At 48.0% G+C, this 16,810-nt stretch overlaps 1 protein-coding gene across 9 annotated transcripts in view; it reads right to left on the minus strand.

Annotated features, from left to right (window-relative positions):
• The window catches only part of arhgap23a (Rho GTPase activating protein 23a), a 58,149-nt gene that overhangs the window by 12,321 nt on the left and 29,018 nt on the right, over positions 1–16,810 (minus strand). For 2 of the 9 annotated variants that reach the window (XM_017419420.3, XM_017419417.3), the window contains exons 2-7: positions 9,231–9,434; positions 6,776–6,800; positions 5,842–5,934; positions 5,050–5,128; positions 4,441–4,495; positions 1,756–3,316 (exon numbers count right to left, since the gene is read on the minus strand). In XM_017419420.3, coding sequence (XP_017274909.1) covers positions 1,756–3,316; positions 4,441–4,495; positions 5,050–5,128; positions 5,842–5,934; positions 6,776–6,800; positions 9,231–9,434 — 2,017 coding nt within the window. Of the gene's footprint in view, positions 1–1,755; positions 3,317–3,671; positions 3,937–4,440; positions 4,496–5,049; positions 5,129–5,841; positions 5,935–6,775; positions 6,801–9,230; positions 9,435–12,968; positions 13,158–15,658; positions 16,420–16,810 lie in introns of those variants that run through there. The other 7 variants (XM_017419415.3, XM_017419416.3, XM_017419419.3 and 4 more) reach the window with 7 other exon arrangements.

Consider the following 16,810-nt stretch of genomic DNA (forward strand, 5'->3'; position numbering starts at 1 on the left):
AACGATATGACGTTTTAAAAAAGGGGCTTTTAAACGGGTTAGTGCCAAAAACAAAACGAGAAGAAAAGAGACACCAAAGGACTGAAGGAGGACCCTGAGGGGACAGGAAGTCCTGGTCCTGGTCTGCTGGTCCATCTCGTAAAGACTTCTCTAACAACTGCCCGTTTATCTCCCAGGAGCAGCACAATGGCAGCATTGAGGCCAGGACGCAAACGCACGGAGCGGGACCGTTTCCTGCGGCAGCGGCAGCGGCGGCGACCAGGACCTCAGAGATTTACGATAAAAGGCTCGCTGCGGGCGACTCCGTCACAAAAACTAAAATCTACAATCTTTTATCGAAGCTCCTGGTATCTTAATCGAAGATATTTGCCCCGAGGTGGCGCCCCTGCCTTTGTGCTCGCCGTCTTACAAACGTTCATGCTTTCAAAGACCAGAAAAGGAAAACAGCCGCCAATGAAAGAGCGAATTCCCGAACAGCGTCTGTGTCAGGGAGATAAAGAGGAGCTACGTCTCTCTGTGGGGAGAAACTAACCTAGTTTCAGTTCATGGCTATTAAACGTGTCCCGGCTTGCAGCTCTGGCTGCGTGGTTTCGTTTAATTCAGGTGCAGAGAAGAATGTGATCTGAAAGATGGACTCGGGAGGCCCAAGTCTGGATTCCCTCCCTGGAAACAACTTTCTGGGGCAGAAAGCAGCTCGGCACAAACATCCGACGCGCCTCCCAGTCAGATGATTTGAATCTCTTCAGCTGGAGACTAAGAACTGGGCGGTCACGAGGCTCGCTGGACAACTTCATTTGCCTCTGGTTTGACTTAATGGCTGCCGCTTGCGTCGAGCTGCAGGAACCGACGTGAGGCCTGCAGGGCTTCGAGCCGGGACAGCTGCCCCCCGCATATCAACACAAACACCCCGACACAGAAGTCAAACAGCAGCAAACACATTTATATCACTGAGCTGTGGTTAAAAAACACATTCACTGGTTAAAGTTTAGGGGACTATACGTAATACTGCCTAAACAGAAGGTGTCAGGACTAAAAAGTGGCTAAAAACCACAAAACAAAACATTTAGCTCAGACTTGCTTTAACAGGTTCATGTTAAAGCAAATTATTTTTACAGAAAGAGCTCTAAAATAACTTTCAAATGATGCCAAGATCATCTATCTTTGTTAAAAAATAAGAAAGTTACAATTATTAATCAGATAATTTTCAATAACTAACCTTTATTCACTCAAAAGTGTGCGTTGAAGATTGAAATTAGTTGATTTTTAGAATGTAGGTACTAGAAAAAGCCTCTTGGGTGGTTAAAACAACTAGTTTTGAACTTTCAGGAGAAAGAAATGATGCCACAGATGTATCTCTCAAATAGAAAGTAAATAACATGATGATAAATGGAAACCTGGGTACTTTTCCTTGTTTATCATCAATGCAGATTAGTTTTTGTTCAACCTACTGGTTTCTTTTTCAGGGGATGGACCTCCCAGGTAGGAAAAACACAAATTCAGTGGTTGGAAACAAGATTACAGCTGAGTCAGCGCCGGGAGTAACGTGCCTACTTTGACAAAAAAAACAACAACCAGGAAGTCAAAATATCCACCTCTTTTCCTGCATTTTTAAAAGAGTAGTCAACACGAGGCGTAAACTCCAGCCTGACCCAATCACGCTGCTGTCCCGAAGACAGTGGGGGGAATCCCGGGAATGCTCGGTGCAAACAGGACAGACGTGAGAGAAAATAAGAGTCACGGCAGCTGATAGCTTACCTATGAACGGGATGGAGGCCAGGGAGTCGTCCTCCAGGGACAGGGGGGCCAGGTTGCCGTTTGGTTTGCGCAGGGCTGCATCTGCAGTGGAAGCAGGGGCGCCGGTCGAGTCTTTGGGATCGGAAGTAAACAAAGAAGGTTCCAGGTCGTCCATAGGCAGGGCGTAGTGGGGGTGTCTGTTTGGGTTCCGCCGCCCGATGGGAGGTTTCTGCCTCAGGACCACTTCCTGGGTCTGCGCCACGGCCTCCGCTTGTCCCTCCGCTGCCCCCGGTTCCCTCTCGTGGTTGGTCGGCCTGTACGCCCGCTCCTGGGATTCGGGGGCGGCGGAGGTGAGGGGCGCCGATCCGTCTGGAGGGCTGGTTTTAGGGGCTAGGTTCCAGTTCAAGTGAGGGCCGGAGTAAGACGGGTCCCTGAAGGAGTGAGCCTGCTGCAGAATGCGTCCCGTCTTGCGGTAGAAGGACGGGCTGTAGCTGCGGTAGCCCACCGTCTGCTCGTCCACGCTCTGCCCAGGAGAACCCCGCCGGCTCTGAAGGGCGGCCTGCTGGGTTTGGTGTTTGGGTTGTGGCTGTCGAGGCACTGAAGGGACTTGTGCTGTGGCGGTGTAACACCTGGGCCTTGGGTACACGTCAGTCCTGTGGGGTGGCTGAGACGCCTGCTGAGGCCTCGGTTGCCTCTCAGACCGAGGCAGGACCAGCGCTGCTGAAACCTGGTCCAGCTTCTCCAACGAGCGGCCGTGGCGGTTGTACTGGGCCAGCAGATTCTCAGAGCGTGTTCGAGTGTAATTAGAAGAAGGGTGGCCCCTACCAGGACCTGCCTCCCAGTCTGCACTGGACCAGTAGGGCTCTCCGTGTGGCCCTGGTCCCGACTGGTGCAGCGAGACGAGGGTGTCCTGCGAGGCGCTGTGCGGCCAGCCACCCGTCCTCTGCTGCTGATGCTGCAGCCTCCGGTGCTCACTGAGCCGGTCCTGAGAGTAGCTGCGGTGGCGGATCTGCATCCGGCGTCCTGAGCGCTCGGGCTGCTGGTTGTGGTACCAGTCAGAGAGCGCCTGCTGGCACCGATCGGGGCGGCCGGGGCGGACCTGAGGCATTGGCGGGCTGGTCCAGGCTGAGCTGGACTTGCGTGGCGGACCCTGAGAAGAGCTGGCACTGTGGTGGTTGGGGTAGTGGACTTGCAGCGGGCTGGACAGAGGACCTCCGGATGAGGAAGACGAAGAGTAGGACCGTCCCCTGGTCTGACCCTGAGGCTGCTGGCTGGTCATACCGTACTGGATCTCCTCTGTGCGGTGGGCTGGACTACTGTGACCCACACCTCCTGGCTCACCTGCCCGCCCCTCCTGCCAGCTGGCTGGGCTGCCCACAGCGGATCGGTTGTCCAACGGCGACGAAGGGCTGGAAGAGCCTGGCCAGCAACTCCAGTTATCCAGCGGGTTCTGGACCATGTGGGTGGACAGGGGGGCTCCAGTTTTGGCGCGTGGGTAACAGAGGGGAGGCGGTGGCGGGAGATTCTCGGCTCCCCCGATGTACGGTTCGTTCCCTGTCAGGTAGGCATCCTGGGAGTACGCCTGGAAGACAGACGGGAAGAAGATTCAGATCTGAATCACCTGCTCATTCAATTATATCAAAACGTGCTCCTAATCCGAACGAGTCTGACAACAAGAGACAAAGGCGATTATTCGAGCCAGCACCGTGCCTTAAAGCTCAAAATGTCTGGTTTTCTCAGTTTGTCCCTCAGGGTGTCAGTCCTCTCTGAAGGAAAAGCAACAAGTCGTCCCACAGCAGCCAGCTGCATGTTTCATGGATCCAACACAAACAGAAAACTCACAGATCGCTTTCAGTAAGTCTCCTCGTCACTCAAAACTCGAAAAACAAACTCTTCTCTTGAAGCTAGATCGCACGGTCACGTTTTTACAGGTTTACCTGCTCGGTTAGATCATCCAGAAGCTCAAAACCACAAACAAATTCGAAGCAGGAAAAAAAAACAAAACACCAGCACTCTGAACGCGACACTCCAGCTGCTCCAAAAAAAATCAGTCCTTCATATTTCACAACCTACTTATCAAGAAATCCTCTTTTTTGCTTCTTTTCTTTGACTTCTATCTGTTGATCAACTTGTTTTCCGCTCTCTGAGACGCTTCCAAACCGTCCCTCCACCCTCTCATTCTCTGACTGACTCCACCCTGTGGGCGGGTGAAAGGAGACGCGGCGCTGCTGATGTCATGCCAGGAATGCAGGAGAATCAGCAGCGAGAGGAGCCAGTTCAAAATGTCAGGGGGGGGGAAAAGGGCAGGGAACTTAAAGTCGGAGCTCAGATCTGGGTTTCTTTTCCGCGGGGCGATGGCGACGTTTACCCGGACCGAAGCCCGATTCTGTGCGGCCGCTCCGGGTTCGGTGGGCGGAGCGGCAGGCGATGCGTGTCGGATCATGTAAACGAGCACGGAGCAACCTGTGGAGCGACAAAAATGCGTCGAGCGAGGGCGTGTGTAACTGAGCGCGGCGGTTGTTTTTTTCCAAACCTTGACAGTCAACCTGCGAGCGGGTCGTGATATAAACACGGAGTAGAGCCCGTGAGTCACCGCGCGCATTCTTGGACAATCATCTGGTGAATACCGGATCGGCGCTGCAGACGAGCGCCACGCTGCTCAACGGCTAACTTAAAAACTATAAAATAAAATGTTTGGAAGCTTACCAGCTGGAGCACATCTTCGTCTTTGGGCATGATGGAGAGCTCCAGCACGCTCTCGCTGCAAAACACAAACAGAAACATTTAAATTAAAACCTACAGCTTCAATTTAAAGCCGCAGTTTGATGTTTACAAAAGTCTTTATTAACTTAATATTTGAGCAACTTTACAAAGAAGCTACAAAAACACAAACTTTGTGTTGTTTGTCCTCGAATTCCCGGATGGATTTGAACGAATCCTACCTACCACCGACAGCTCGTTAACTTTTGGAGTCGACCTGATTCAAGATGGCTGCCGCAGCCACCTGAGATTCTACAGATGCTGGCCTAAACGTCGGTGTGGCTGCAGCTGAGACTGATCCCCGACACGTCATCGGAGCGATAAAAGTTTCGACATCAGCTGTTCGGAGTCTGGGATGAAAGGTGGATTTCATTTTTACTTCTGCTTCACTTAAAACGCCGCAGAACTCCCCGGTTTCGAGTTTTCTTTGAGGTTGCACCTCTTTAAGTATCGCAGTTTGAGATGCTCCAGATAGAAGGGCGTCATCTTGGCGATGAGTCAGACGGATCAATGAATCAACAGTTTAGGAGAGAGCTGACAGAAAGGAGGTCTTACCTGTTCTGAATGAGGGCAATCACCTGCGAGTACGTCTTTCCAAGAACGCTCTCTCTGTTCACCTTCACCAGCCGATCGCCTGCAGAACAAAGACCGTCACATCGTAACCTCGGCGGGAAAAAAAAAAGAGGCTTTTCTAACAAACGCAGGTGGAAAAATCCCACATAAAAATCTGAGACGCTGAGCTGGGACCGATTTCCCAGAGAGATCAAGGCTTAAATCTAAACAGGAAATACAAACGTGACAAAGTAGTTGGATTTTTTTTTTTTTCTGTGTTTATTTTCAACAAAACAAAACTCATGCAGGCAAAACACTGAGCTTCTGATCTGTTAGCCTGGGAAGATATAAACAGTACAAAGCAATGTGACCCGTTTAGATGTCACATTTTCCCCTTTTTTCTCGTTTTATTAAAAACACGAGACATAATCACATCTGCAGAGTCGTTCTGTGACGCCATGAAGACAGGAAGTGATCAAAAAAGACAAACCATGAGTTCAAAGTCTGCTTTTGGGACTTTGAGGAAGCTGAAACTCATACAAAGTGTTTATTTTGTGTCTGTTTTTGAATATGTTCAGGCAGAACGAGACGCTCTGGGTGTCAGGAGGTCGTTTGAATCATCCGAGCCGCCATTTTAGTGTCTGAAACACCAATCGGCGCTCACAGAACCAAAAGAACTTTTGTTCCTAAGCTTGGCCGACTTCCGTCGCCGCACTCCCACACTGCGGCGGGACGTTTCTGCCGCGGCACATGATCCGCATTTCCAATTCAAATCGAGACGTTCGTTTCCTTTACCTGTGCACAGCCCCGCCTGGTGGGCGGGGCCTTTCTCCCTCACATTCTTCACAAATATGGTGTCCATCGGCTCCAGTCGACCCTTCTGATACCCTGCAGGACGAAAGACAGAGATTAGAGGTGGAAACTTGTGTCTGTCGCACCTGTTGTGAACGCGTGGACGGAGATAAAATGCTCGTGTTTTTATAAATCTACGATTTAGTTTCCGTATGCAAATATAAACGAAGGCTTATTTTGGATAAACTCACAATTAAAGATGTAAAAGACTCGAAATGAATTAAATGTTTGGTTTGTGCTCGGGGTTTTTATTTGGATATTATATTATATTATATTTATTTATATTTGGAAACTACAACTCCACACATTAAATTTAAACAAATAATAATACATCTGCTTGGTATAAAAACTGCCTGAAATACATCTGGAAGCTCTGTGCGTCTTGTTAAGCTGTATGTTGAGTTAAATTTTGTTAAATTTGAGGATGGCTTTAAACATACGGGGCAAATGAACACAAATGAAGCACAGGAGGGGTTCTCCTTGAGTTAATCAGGCTAAAAGAAAACCCGGACACTTCTGCAGAGGACGTGGACTGGGACACATTTCCCTTCACCTCCTAGGACCTGGTGTCTGCATTGAAATTAAAAATGCACACGTCATGCAAGAGTTTGGGTTTTAGGAGGTTAAAGGATGCAGCCATAAGTGGAGAACCTCTTTGTGTAACCTCCAGGTGCATCCTGGGTGTGTTTATCTGCCTGCTTGGGATCAAATGGCTTAAAGCCGCCGTTAACACAAAGTACCGGCGGGCCGGACCGCTTCAGATGCAGTGCTGCAGGTTGTCCAGCAGGTGGAGCAAACAAACTGCAGGAGGGAGGGAATAAGGTCCCGCCTCATCGAAACCTTTAAACAACTGGGTCCATAATGACAGAGAACTTACCCTTTTCGTTCCCGTTCTCCTCGTCCTGCAGAGAGAGAGAGAGAAGAATCACGTCAGATAAACACGGAGAAAGGAAACTGGCAGCAGAACGAGAGAAATATTTGATTACGTCGATCAGAACCGGAGTCTAAATGCGTTTTTTATTTGAGTAAAACTAAGAAATTTATCGCCAATTCCCAAACAAGAGTTCGGCGTTTACGCCACGCAGCTAACGTTCTCAACCTCGGTGATGTCATCCACAGACAGGAGAGAACACGACGCCGGCAGCGCCGTTCACTTTCGTTTCCAGGACGAACGTGACTTTCCTGAAACCGACTTGTTTGTTCTGAGGAGCTGCTGATTGACTGCAGCTCGGGATTTTCAGGTTAGATAGGCTGCAGGTACAGGACACCACACACACACACACACGCGCGCGCGCACAGACTGAGCTGAGTGGGCAGTTTGGGGTTAGCGACACTGTGGGCCGCCTGGCTTTAGGCTGCGCTGAGTGGGCTCATTCCTGGCTCTGCGTACAATGGCGATGGGGCTGAAAGACCGAGCGGAAAGCGGCCGACCCCCAGAATAGAACCTGGAGCTCAACTGGGCCGACCCAAAACCACCCCATCCAGAACCAGGCGGGCCAGGCTGCAGGGAGTCCGTACAGTACACGAGCAGAGCTGCGTCTGCTCCTAAATCTGCAGACACTCGATGCACTGTAACTATTTTTAGGTTTTACGCAAATAACAGAAGAAAACAGCTTTTAGGCATCTATTTTACACATTTTATGGGCTTATATTGAATACTCAGCAGCTCAAATACAATATGCATTTAAAAAAAATTAAATTAAACTATCTCAGTGGTTCCCAAAGCTGGGGTCGGGACCCCATAGTGGGGCGTGAAACACCAAGAAAAGGGTCTGAAGATGGTTTCTGAAGATCAGATTAAAAAAAACAACTGAATGCTAACAGATATTTGCTTTAACCCTTTTAGCACCATAATAATAATGGTCTTTCTTGTCTATTTTTGTCAATAATTGTATCAAAAAATGCCCTATGTCTAAATACACATGCACCCCGTGGTTTTAAAAGGATGTAAACATAAAAAACAGAACTGATAAATGGATGAAACTTTATCAGCTGTCGTTAAATTCTTGTTTAATTGACTCATCAGCAATATTTGGACACTTTACCCAGCATCAGTCAGAGTGCACTGGAAGGTTTGGGAAGAATTGATCTATTTAACCTATTTAATCTATTTAAAGATTATTAATGCACTATCTGCTATGCTACGAGTTCTGTATAACATTTAGCTAAAGCATGTAATACCAACCTCAGTCAGAGAAAAACTGGATCTTTTTAAACACCATTTAAAAGCTACTTTCCTGTTTTGCAAAATGTCTAAAATAGTAACAAAGAATTAAAACGCACGATCCCAGTTTCCCATTCCTGCATTACTTGCAGCCGGATACACAGAAAATTTATTTCTTTTGTTGTTTTTTCTGCCTGGTTCTGATGGAGACCAATTTGAATCTGCTTTCTGGAGACGCTTGAGGACCGACGGCAGGGGTGTCCAATCCTGGTCCTGGAGGGCCACCATCCTGCAGGTTTTCCTTGTTTCTCTGCTCCAACACCTGATTTGAATCAGTGTGTCACTAACAGGCTTCTGCAGAACATGAAGAGGTGATTTAACCACTGAATCAGGTGTTGGAGCAGAGAAACAAGGAAAACATGCAGGACGGTGGCCCTGAGGACCAGGATTGGAGACCCCTGACCTACGGGATCTGCAGAGAGTGAAGAAAGTCGAGTCCAACCGAGCCACAAACCCGCTGGGCGTTTAGTAATTGGACTTTTTTTTTCTGATAATTTGGGAGATTTCCAAGCAGGCTCTCCAGATAAGAACAGGGGGCTTTGTGAGTCTGATTGTCCAAAAACATCATGTGACCTTCGTCGCCTTTGGGGCAGAGGACACAAGGACAGAACCGAGGCCAAAGGCCTGCAGTGGGCTTATTGTCTGAGGCGGGCCTGGTACGACCCGACGGCCAGTCAGCGGTACCAGGCCAAGACAACAGAACTCATTCAGTCTGCGTTCCCCTCCGTGTGCAGCTGCTGCTGGAAAAAATAATGGAGGTGTTGTTTCAGCCGGCTCAGCCTCCACATATGGAGATGTTTGTTCCCGGCACCTCAAAGGCCTAAATAACAACTCGCTCACACAGGAGCGCGTTCCACCGAAACGTCAGGGAGCCTTTTATACTGTTTAAGTTTTGTCTTTAAATCTTGCTCCCATCTTCCTTGAATCCTCCACAGCCAAATTTGTTGCCTCTAATCAGCTGAGCCTATTTTCTGTCTGCGTTTCTGTTTATTTTACTCTAAACTCGAGCCTCAGCTGAACCGGTTTTTACCTCTAAGCTCCCAATTTGTTTAGAAAACGCAGCCGGGACGAAATAAAAACGGAGCTTCGAGTTATTTGAGGGACTCACGTTGAGGCTGGTGTGCAGGGCCGACTCTGGAGGGTAGACGATGAAGTGGCGCAGGGTGAAACCGAAACCCTGGGAGTTCTTATGGAGGAGCAGCGTCCGGGGACCCTTCCAGCCCACGTCGACCCCCTCCCCTCCCGGCCGGGTCGCCATCGGCGGCCGAGGGTTGTCACCGGCTGAGGAGTGACCATCCCTCCGTCCCTTAGCCTGCAAACGCATAAAGAGAGAGAGATTCAGCTGAATAAATCAGGTGCTGTTACAGAGTTAAGAATATCACATTTAATGACGTAGAAAAAGCCAAATGTTGATTAAATGTGAACTCAAAGAAAACTGGAGCGATGCAACGTTTTATTATTAGCACCAGGAGAGAAAAAACATTCCAGTTTCTCGATGTTTTGTTTTCCCCGAGGCTCGAGGTGACTCTGATCTCTGACATGAGCCCTCGACTGCCGGGTTTGTTCATTAGCAGCTTCCTCATCAGGTCCTGAGCGCAGCTTCGAGCCGGGTCAGTCCTACGTGCCAAACAACCTCAGAACAATAGTCCATAAACACGGGGAGAACGGGCTCGTGCCTGGACAGGTCCACGGAGGGAATCTGGGACGCGGATTTCCACCCGCTCTCCAAATACCTCCTTCCTGCTGCCGAGTAAATAAGACCGGTGAGCTCAGCCGACACGCACGTGCGAGAAGCGGCACCCTGGCGTTGCCCCGACGACCCACATCTGTCAGTCAAACACCATCACCTGACCAAACAGGTCAGAGGTCAGGGGTCAAACATGCCCGTTCATCAGAGAGCCTTAACTCAGATATATATCATGTAAAGCTGCCTGCACTCCGGCTGAAATGATGAATCTATTAAAAATGTTGGCACACGGCTGCAGAAGGCTCTGGGTTTGATCTCGTAGGTTTAGTGTTTTGGTTTTCATGCCTTCATCCGTCTCTGAACCCAACAGGTGACTCGTCCAGATGTCCCGCTGTCCTCCAGCAGAAAATGACATCCAAACGGGTCACGAATCTTGCAGGAAAGTGGAAGGAGTTGATCGGCTTTTCTAGTTGCTACCGTTGTTTAGCTTTTTGTAATCAACAAGTAAAAGCAGTGGATGAGAAGCACAAAAAAAAAAAAAAAAGAGTTAAATCTTAAAATAACGTGACGACAAACAGCACGGTGGACATCTAACAGCTCTTCAGTTACTTTAACAAAATACTTTACATTCAGAAAGCTACTCTTTTTCCTGCGCTATATTTCATGCAAAAATGCCTCCTAAAGCTCAACTCTTTCGTTGTCTTCGATGCACGCAGGTTAAATATATTTAGACTCTGAATCGCAAAACTTCATCCTGCAGGCTGACGATAAAAATGTTTTTTTTTTTTAGGTGCGTGTGACATCTTTCCTTTAACTAACAAACACTTTGCTTCATTAACTGTAAGTATAATCTGCAGTATTATAGCTCCTAATGACATTACAGCAGCTGATGTGGAAACAACTTTAACCGATTTTGTTTCTTTATTTTCGACTTTGCGCGGCCCTGCGGCGAACAGACAAGGAGCAAGGTTCATCCAACATAATTTCTCCTGCAAAAATAAGAAGTTAATTCTGGAAAATGTCACCCTTTTCCCTAAAATCCACAAATCAACCAATAACCGCTCCATTCACAAACATGTTATTACTTTTTCCTACACGTTCTTTGGTGTGAGAAGGCGTTTTTTTTCTGTAAGCGTTTAAATAAAACGGTGAAACGTCTGATTGACGCACATTAATGAAATGTTTTTAAATTAAATGTTAAGACACTGACTTGTAGTAAAACTCAGACACATGCGATCCGGCAGGTTTGTTCGAGGCCACACAACAACAGGAAGTGGCCGGCCTGAGGCAGGAAGTGGGGTAACCCTGCGAGGCAGGATAAATATAAATATACTCTTCATCGCCGAGGCGCTTCCCATTCCTCCACTCTTCTTTCTCCTTCCTTCCTTCCCCTCTCCTCCCTTCTACCTCCTCTTCCTCCCGTCAGATGTGCCAATGGAAATCCGGCTGCGCTGACTTTTTACCGCACATTTTCTTTTCCTTCCACTTTCCACTGAGGTCCCAAAAAAAAACCAAACCCAGTTCTGTCTCTGTCTGGGTTTGCAGACCAGCACGGATAAATGTTTGTGACGCTTGAATTTTTAGTCTAAACCAGTGGCGCTCAGTCCACGTTTTAGATGTTTCTCTGCTGTGACCCACCTGGTGTGGATGGCTGAGGTTTTAACAGCAGAGAAACATCTAAAACACGCCGGATGGTGGCCCTCCAGGACCAGGACTTCTGCCTTTTCTCTTTCAAAGGCACGCAGTGAAGCTTGATATGTGGTAAAACAGCGAATTAACGAGGAAGGAACGCTCAAGTTAAAACAATAAAACAAAACAAAAAAAAAAGCGAGCAGAAAAGGAAAGAGCGAAGGGAGAGAAAGGAGGAAGAGTTAGTGTGGATTCCTCAGGAGGAGCGGTTTGGTTTTGGACAAGTATAAACACACACTGGTGCCATCGGAGGGGAGGGAGCACCGGGAGAGTGAATGAGAGGAGAAAGATGAAGATGATGGAGAGGAGGAGTATCGGGCCCCAGCGAGGGACAGGCTCCAGCACGCCAGTTTCAACCACATAGCCCCTCCCGGCGCTGGGAATACCGAACCCTGTGATTACCCAAAACACACGGGGTCTGACTCGGCCTCTGAGCCGGGACCGGATCCCACTCTACCTCTCCGAACCGTGTGGATCCGTGCGTCCCCTGCTCGGAGCCGACCTTCGAACCTCAGATTTGTCTGATCACCACTAAAAAAAGTAAAGCAATAAATAAAAAAAGCAAACGCTGACACAGTCTCCCCGCTCCAGGACTTCATGTTTAACAAAGACGGCACATGGAAACTTTTTTTTTTTCCCTGCGGTTTGGTTTTTCGGGCTAATCTTGAACTTCCTCAGCAGACATGAGACGAGGAAAGCCTTGTTTCACTTCTCTTCTCCTCCTCGTGTCTAAAGTCCAAACTATTTAACGCAGACGTCGACCCGATCAACATAAAGCTGGGTTTCTACAACATGTCTTTTAATAAACATCTTTTCAGGATGAGATCATTGAAAAAGCTTGAATGGAAGACAAATAAATATGCAGAGGAGCTTGTAATACCACCCGACGTCTTCCTGCTTTGAGTGGGTGTTCGGTTGTAGTGACACAGCAGCAACAGGATCTTCCCTGAGGGTATTTCTTGTGATTTTAATTAGGCACCAAACACTGCAGAAGAAGAGTATGAGCTTTAGTGTTGCATCTTATTGGTGGAAAGGTCTAATATTCAAAACGCAGCGCCAAAATCTGAAGCATCATCAGCCTTATTTGCGGATAAAAATGCTAAAAACGATCTGTGTGCTTCATAATCCTTCCTAAAAACCAGGAAAAAAAGGATTTTCTGAGTGTAAGAGGCTTTACTGGTCTATGATAATATCATGAAGGTGCATTTACGGTCGTCGGGAACGGCGTACGCGTTGGCGAGCACAAACAGTCCGGAGACAGAGCGGCGCAGAGGAATGTGGCAGCCAGACCCCGGCAGAGGGGAACAATAATCGCCTTTTCAAACAGCTGAGCCGCAACACGTTTGAAACGTGGAGCTTCACGGCTGCTGCAAACGCTGACGGGCCGTTAATCCTGACGGCCGAGCCTGTCTGCGCACGCCGCCGGGAACGGCGAAAAGCCAAACCATCTCCTGCTGATAACGGACTTACCGGCCGCACGGACGGAGAACTGCACCACCTCTGCAAGTCCAAAAGCATCCTACGTCTGGAGACGCATCGCTCCACACCCTGCTGCCCTTTTAACGCCACAACATAAAAACCACCCTCAGAAACGTATTACTAATTAAATAAAAAGGTAAACAAGGTCCGGAGCTGTGTGTTAATATGAGAAGCATGTGTGCTCAGAAACTAGTCCAACCCCGTTGTCAGTTCAACCAGGTCAGCAGGTGATGAGGAAATGTCGGTTAAACTGGGTTTTCTACTTGAACGGCAAAACAAACGGTGCCTTCCTGCTGCCTGACTGAAACCCGCCTCCCTGCCAGTGATGATGAGGATGATGATGGTCAGTCCTGGCTGTTTACGCTCGGTCCCGGGGCAGGACTCGTTTCCAGTTTTACAGCCTGACAGCGTGACGCAGATTTAAAACCATCCCGGGACTTTTTGTTCTGGTCAGCTCCGCTTTTAGCTTCACGAAAAAAGGGAGAGGGAGAAAGCCACAAAGACTTTGGTTTACTTGCACTTTGAGCAAAAAAACAACCCCTAAATTATACTGTTTGTTAAAGTTAAATGTCACCTCTTATCTTATTTTATTACCTTTTTTTTGCTTGTCATTGAAAAACGAAGGCCAGCGGTTACGCTGTCGCTCGTGTCTGTCTATAAAATGTCTCCTGAACCACCGAACCAGAGAAGATCACTGGACGTACCTCTACAACCCATGAGCTGCTGGATTTAATTCAATTTAAGATGGTCGCCACAGCTAATCAACACATCTTCTCCTGTTCCATTTCAAGGTTTGACTAAAACGGCTACAACACAAGACAATTATTGTCCAAGACTTTGATACGAAAGATAGCCGGGCTGCTCGGCCTTTAATTTATGACTGTAAGGACCTTTATTTGACCAGAAAACATCCTGCTGGATTGAACGTTGGCTGTTTTGCCACACCGTCTTCGCCGAAACAGCGGCAAAAAGAGTCCAATGCTCCAACAAATCAAAACGTTACGAACCAGCAGCTGGCACAAAAATAATCCAAGCAAAATCATCTTTCAGTCACAAATCGAGAATAACCTTTCAATTAATGTAGAGGACCGTGAATGACCGCCGGACGTGACCGGGGGGCGCCGTAATCGACCGTCTCCAGCGGATGTAAGGACTGAAACGATGCGTGAAGTTAAATAAAAGCCTCACAATCCAGCACAGATATTTAAACGTCTTTCTGGATCTGGATGAAAGACACAGCTTGGGTTTTAACATGTTAACCCATCACTGCTACACCTTAACGGGCGCTCTGTTACACATCAAAGACGTCTTATCGGAGCCGATGCGGCGATACGAGGGGGGAGTCTTTTCGACGTTATCGGCAGCTTTCGGGGAGGACAAACAGCGCACCTTTCTGCTGAAGAGTAAACAGATTACAGTGTGTGTTTGCCGCAGCTGTGTCCTCCTCTTCCTCCCCCCTCGCTCGCATTCCTGACTGTGGCATTTCTGTCAGATAGTCATGGAAAGGGTGGGGGCGCGGGAGGAACAGCCACGGAAAGCTACAAAAAGGGAACTATTTCATCTGAATGATATCAAATTGGAAGCAAATGCTTTGAATTCTGAGGGATTTCACGAGGTGTGGGGGGCAGCGACTTTACAACCCTCCTCATCGGCCTTCGGCTACTAATTAGACACCCTTCAGCTTTCAGACGGAGGAATGGGTGCCGCACATTCAGATACCCAGATGGTGATGCGGTGGAGACGGAGGGGACTCTGTGGACGGGATTAAGTTAACGTTAATAATTATTAAAGAAGTGCAGAAGCGGACCATTTAAGGCCCAACGACGTATTATATAGGAATTAAAAAAAGATCCACTTTTAAAAGACACATCAGTGGCGTTCAGTTCTTCTTCCTCGTTTTCTACATCATCAGGTTTTTACATTTATCATTTATTAGCAAAGCAGCTTCTCACAGTTCATCAAATCAGATAAAAAATGTAATAAAAATCCAAGTAACTAACATAATGTTGCTCTAAGCGAAATGAGAAGCGACAGAGACTCAATCTGGGTCAGATCTAACGACATTTAAAACGTTATCTTTGGGGCTAGCTACGGTTTTTAAAATCGTAGCTTTTAGCTGCAGTTCTTGATAGTTTTAGCTTTAACTTCAAGTCATCCAGCGTCCATCCATCCATTTTCTTTACCCGCTTTTACCTTTCCTTACATACATGTAAACGCCACCTGCTAGCTCCTCTGTGCTGCGACAGCTCTAACCACTGCCCCACTGTGTTGCCCCGTTCATCTATTTCCATCTAAATTTGTCAGTATTGTATTTTTTTCCCTAATTAGCCTCCAGTAGGACTGCAGCTTCGTGTTTTAATGAGACAAAATGACAAAGAATCATGAGAATTCATCAGCTGTTGTTCTATAACCTGAATATTGTTTATTTTACAGCTAAAATAAACTACTTTTCCCTCCTTATATTCAACATTTTATATTAATTATTTGACTAATATGAAAAGTTTCTGAGCATTTACTTCTTTATCCAGTAATCAACACATTTTTATTAGTATATTCCAGAAATTCGTATATAAAATAGGATATCCTCAAGCTTGGATATTGACGGGATTATTTAGCGCCATCCATCCTCTGGTGCGTTCGGCGTCTAACTTCTCTGATGAAGACGGGCGACCTCCTCTTACCCTGAGCTGCTGCGGGCTCTGGCTGTGCGTGGAGCGCGGCGTTGGGCTCGTGGCGCCGTGGAGGACAGCCAGCCAAATGCAGCGAGGCTCGGGGGAGCTGCAGTCCACTCCCACTGGGTTCTGAAAGCTCCAGTCCGACCCGGCTGGCGCGGAGCACGGGAGCATGGCGGCAGGCATCGGCGCGCTGGGTCCCGTCAGGCCCGCATCGCTCCCGTCTCAGCGGAGGACGCAGAGTTTTCCTCCCGTTACTCGCTCAGGAGTCTGAACTTTCTGTCTCCTGTCGCAGGGATCAGAGGTAGGTCTGGTTTCACCACACACACACACACACACACACACACGGAGAGCTGACCACGTCCCTCCCGTCTGCGTCCGGTGATGTTCTGCGTGAACTCTGTCCACCCCCAAAACACACACCGCTCGAGGGCTGCGTCTGTCCTCCCTCCCTCTTTCTCTCCCTCCGAATCACCAGTTCCAAGCAAATCACTTCATCTCGCGCTTGCGTCAATCCCAAAACTCTGCCTTTATCGCAACGGACATCAGCTGCTCCATTCTTTAACTCTCTGCTTCTCTTACTGCCCTCTTTGTTTCCGTTTCTCCGTCTGTATCCAGACATTCCTCAGGAACCGGCCCGACTGACATCTGCGCACAAACAGCTGCTCGGCAGAACTTTTAATCCAAACGGGGACGTTACGGACGCATCCGTTTCGGTCCGATGACGAGCCGAGCCCGTCTGTTTCAGCATGGAAGAATTAAAATAAATATAAGCGGATTTTAAAAAAAAAAAAACCCTGCACATGTGAGGCATGTGTGTGTTTGTGAGGCCGGACAAAAAGCTGTGATCCTGGTGCTAAACTTCACAAAAGCCGGCCCTGCCTCCTCCACCTCCCATCCACTCAGAGGAGAGGCAGAAAAAAAAAGAGAAAGAGAAAGAGGCCAATTTTCAGCACAAAGAGAAAAGAAAACATTTGCTGCTGCATTTATCTTCTTTCGGTAGAGAGTGGAAAATACAGAGGAGGGAGGGTGATAGTTGGTGAACACGGATAAAGAGAAAGAAACGTTGCTGAAAATAAAACAGCTGGATGTCAACCTGACCTGTTTTATCAAACCTGAACTCCCAGTTTGTTACTTTCCTGTTCAAATAAGTGACACCTA

Source organism: Kryptolebias marmoratus, linkage group LG12, assembly GCF_001649575.2.
Source record: "Kryptolebias marmoratus isolate JLee-2015 linkage group LG12, ASM164957v2, whole genome shotgun sequence".
Classification (NCBI taxonomy): domain Eukaryota; kingdom Metazoa; phylum Chordata; class Actinopteri; order Cyprinodontiformes; family Rivulidae; genus Kryptolebias; species Kryptolebias marmoratus.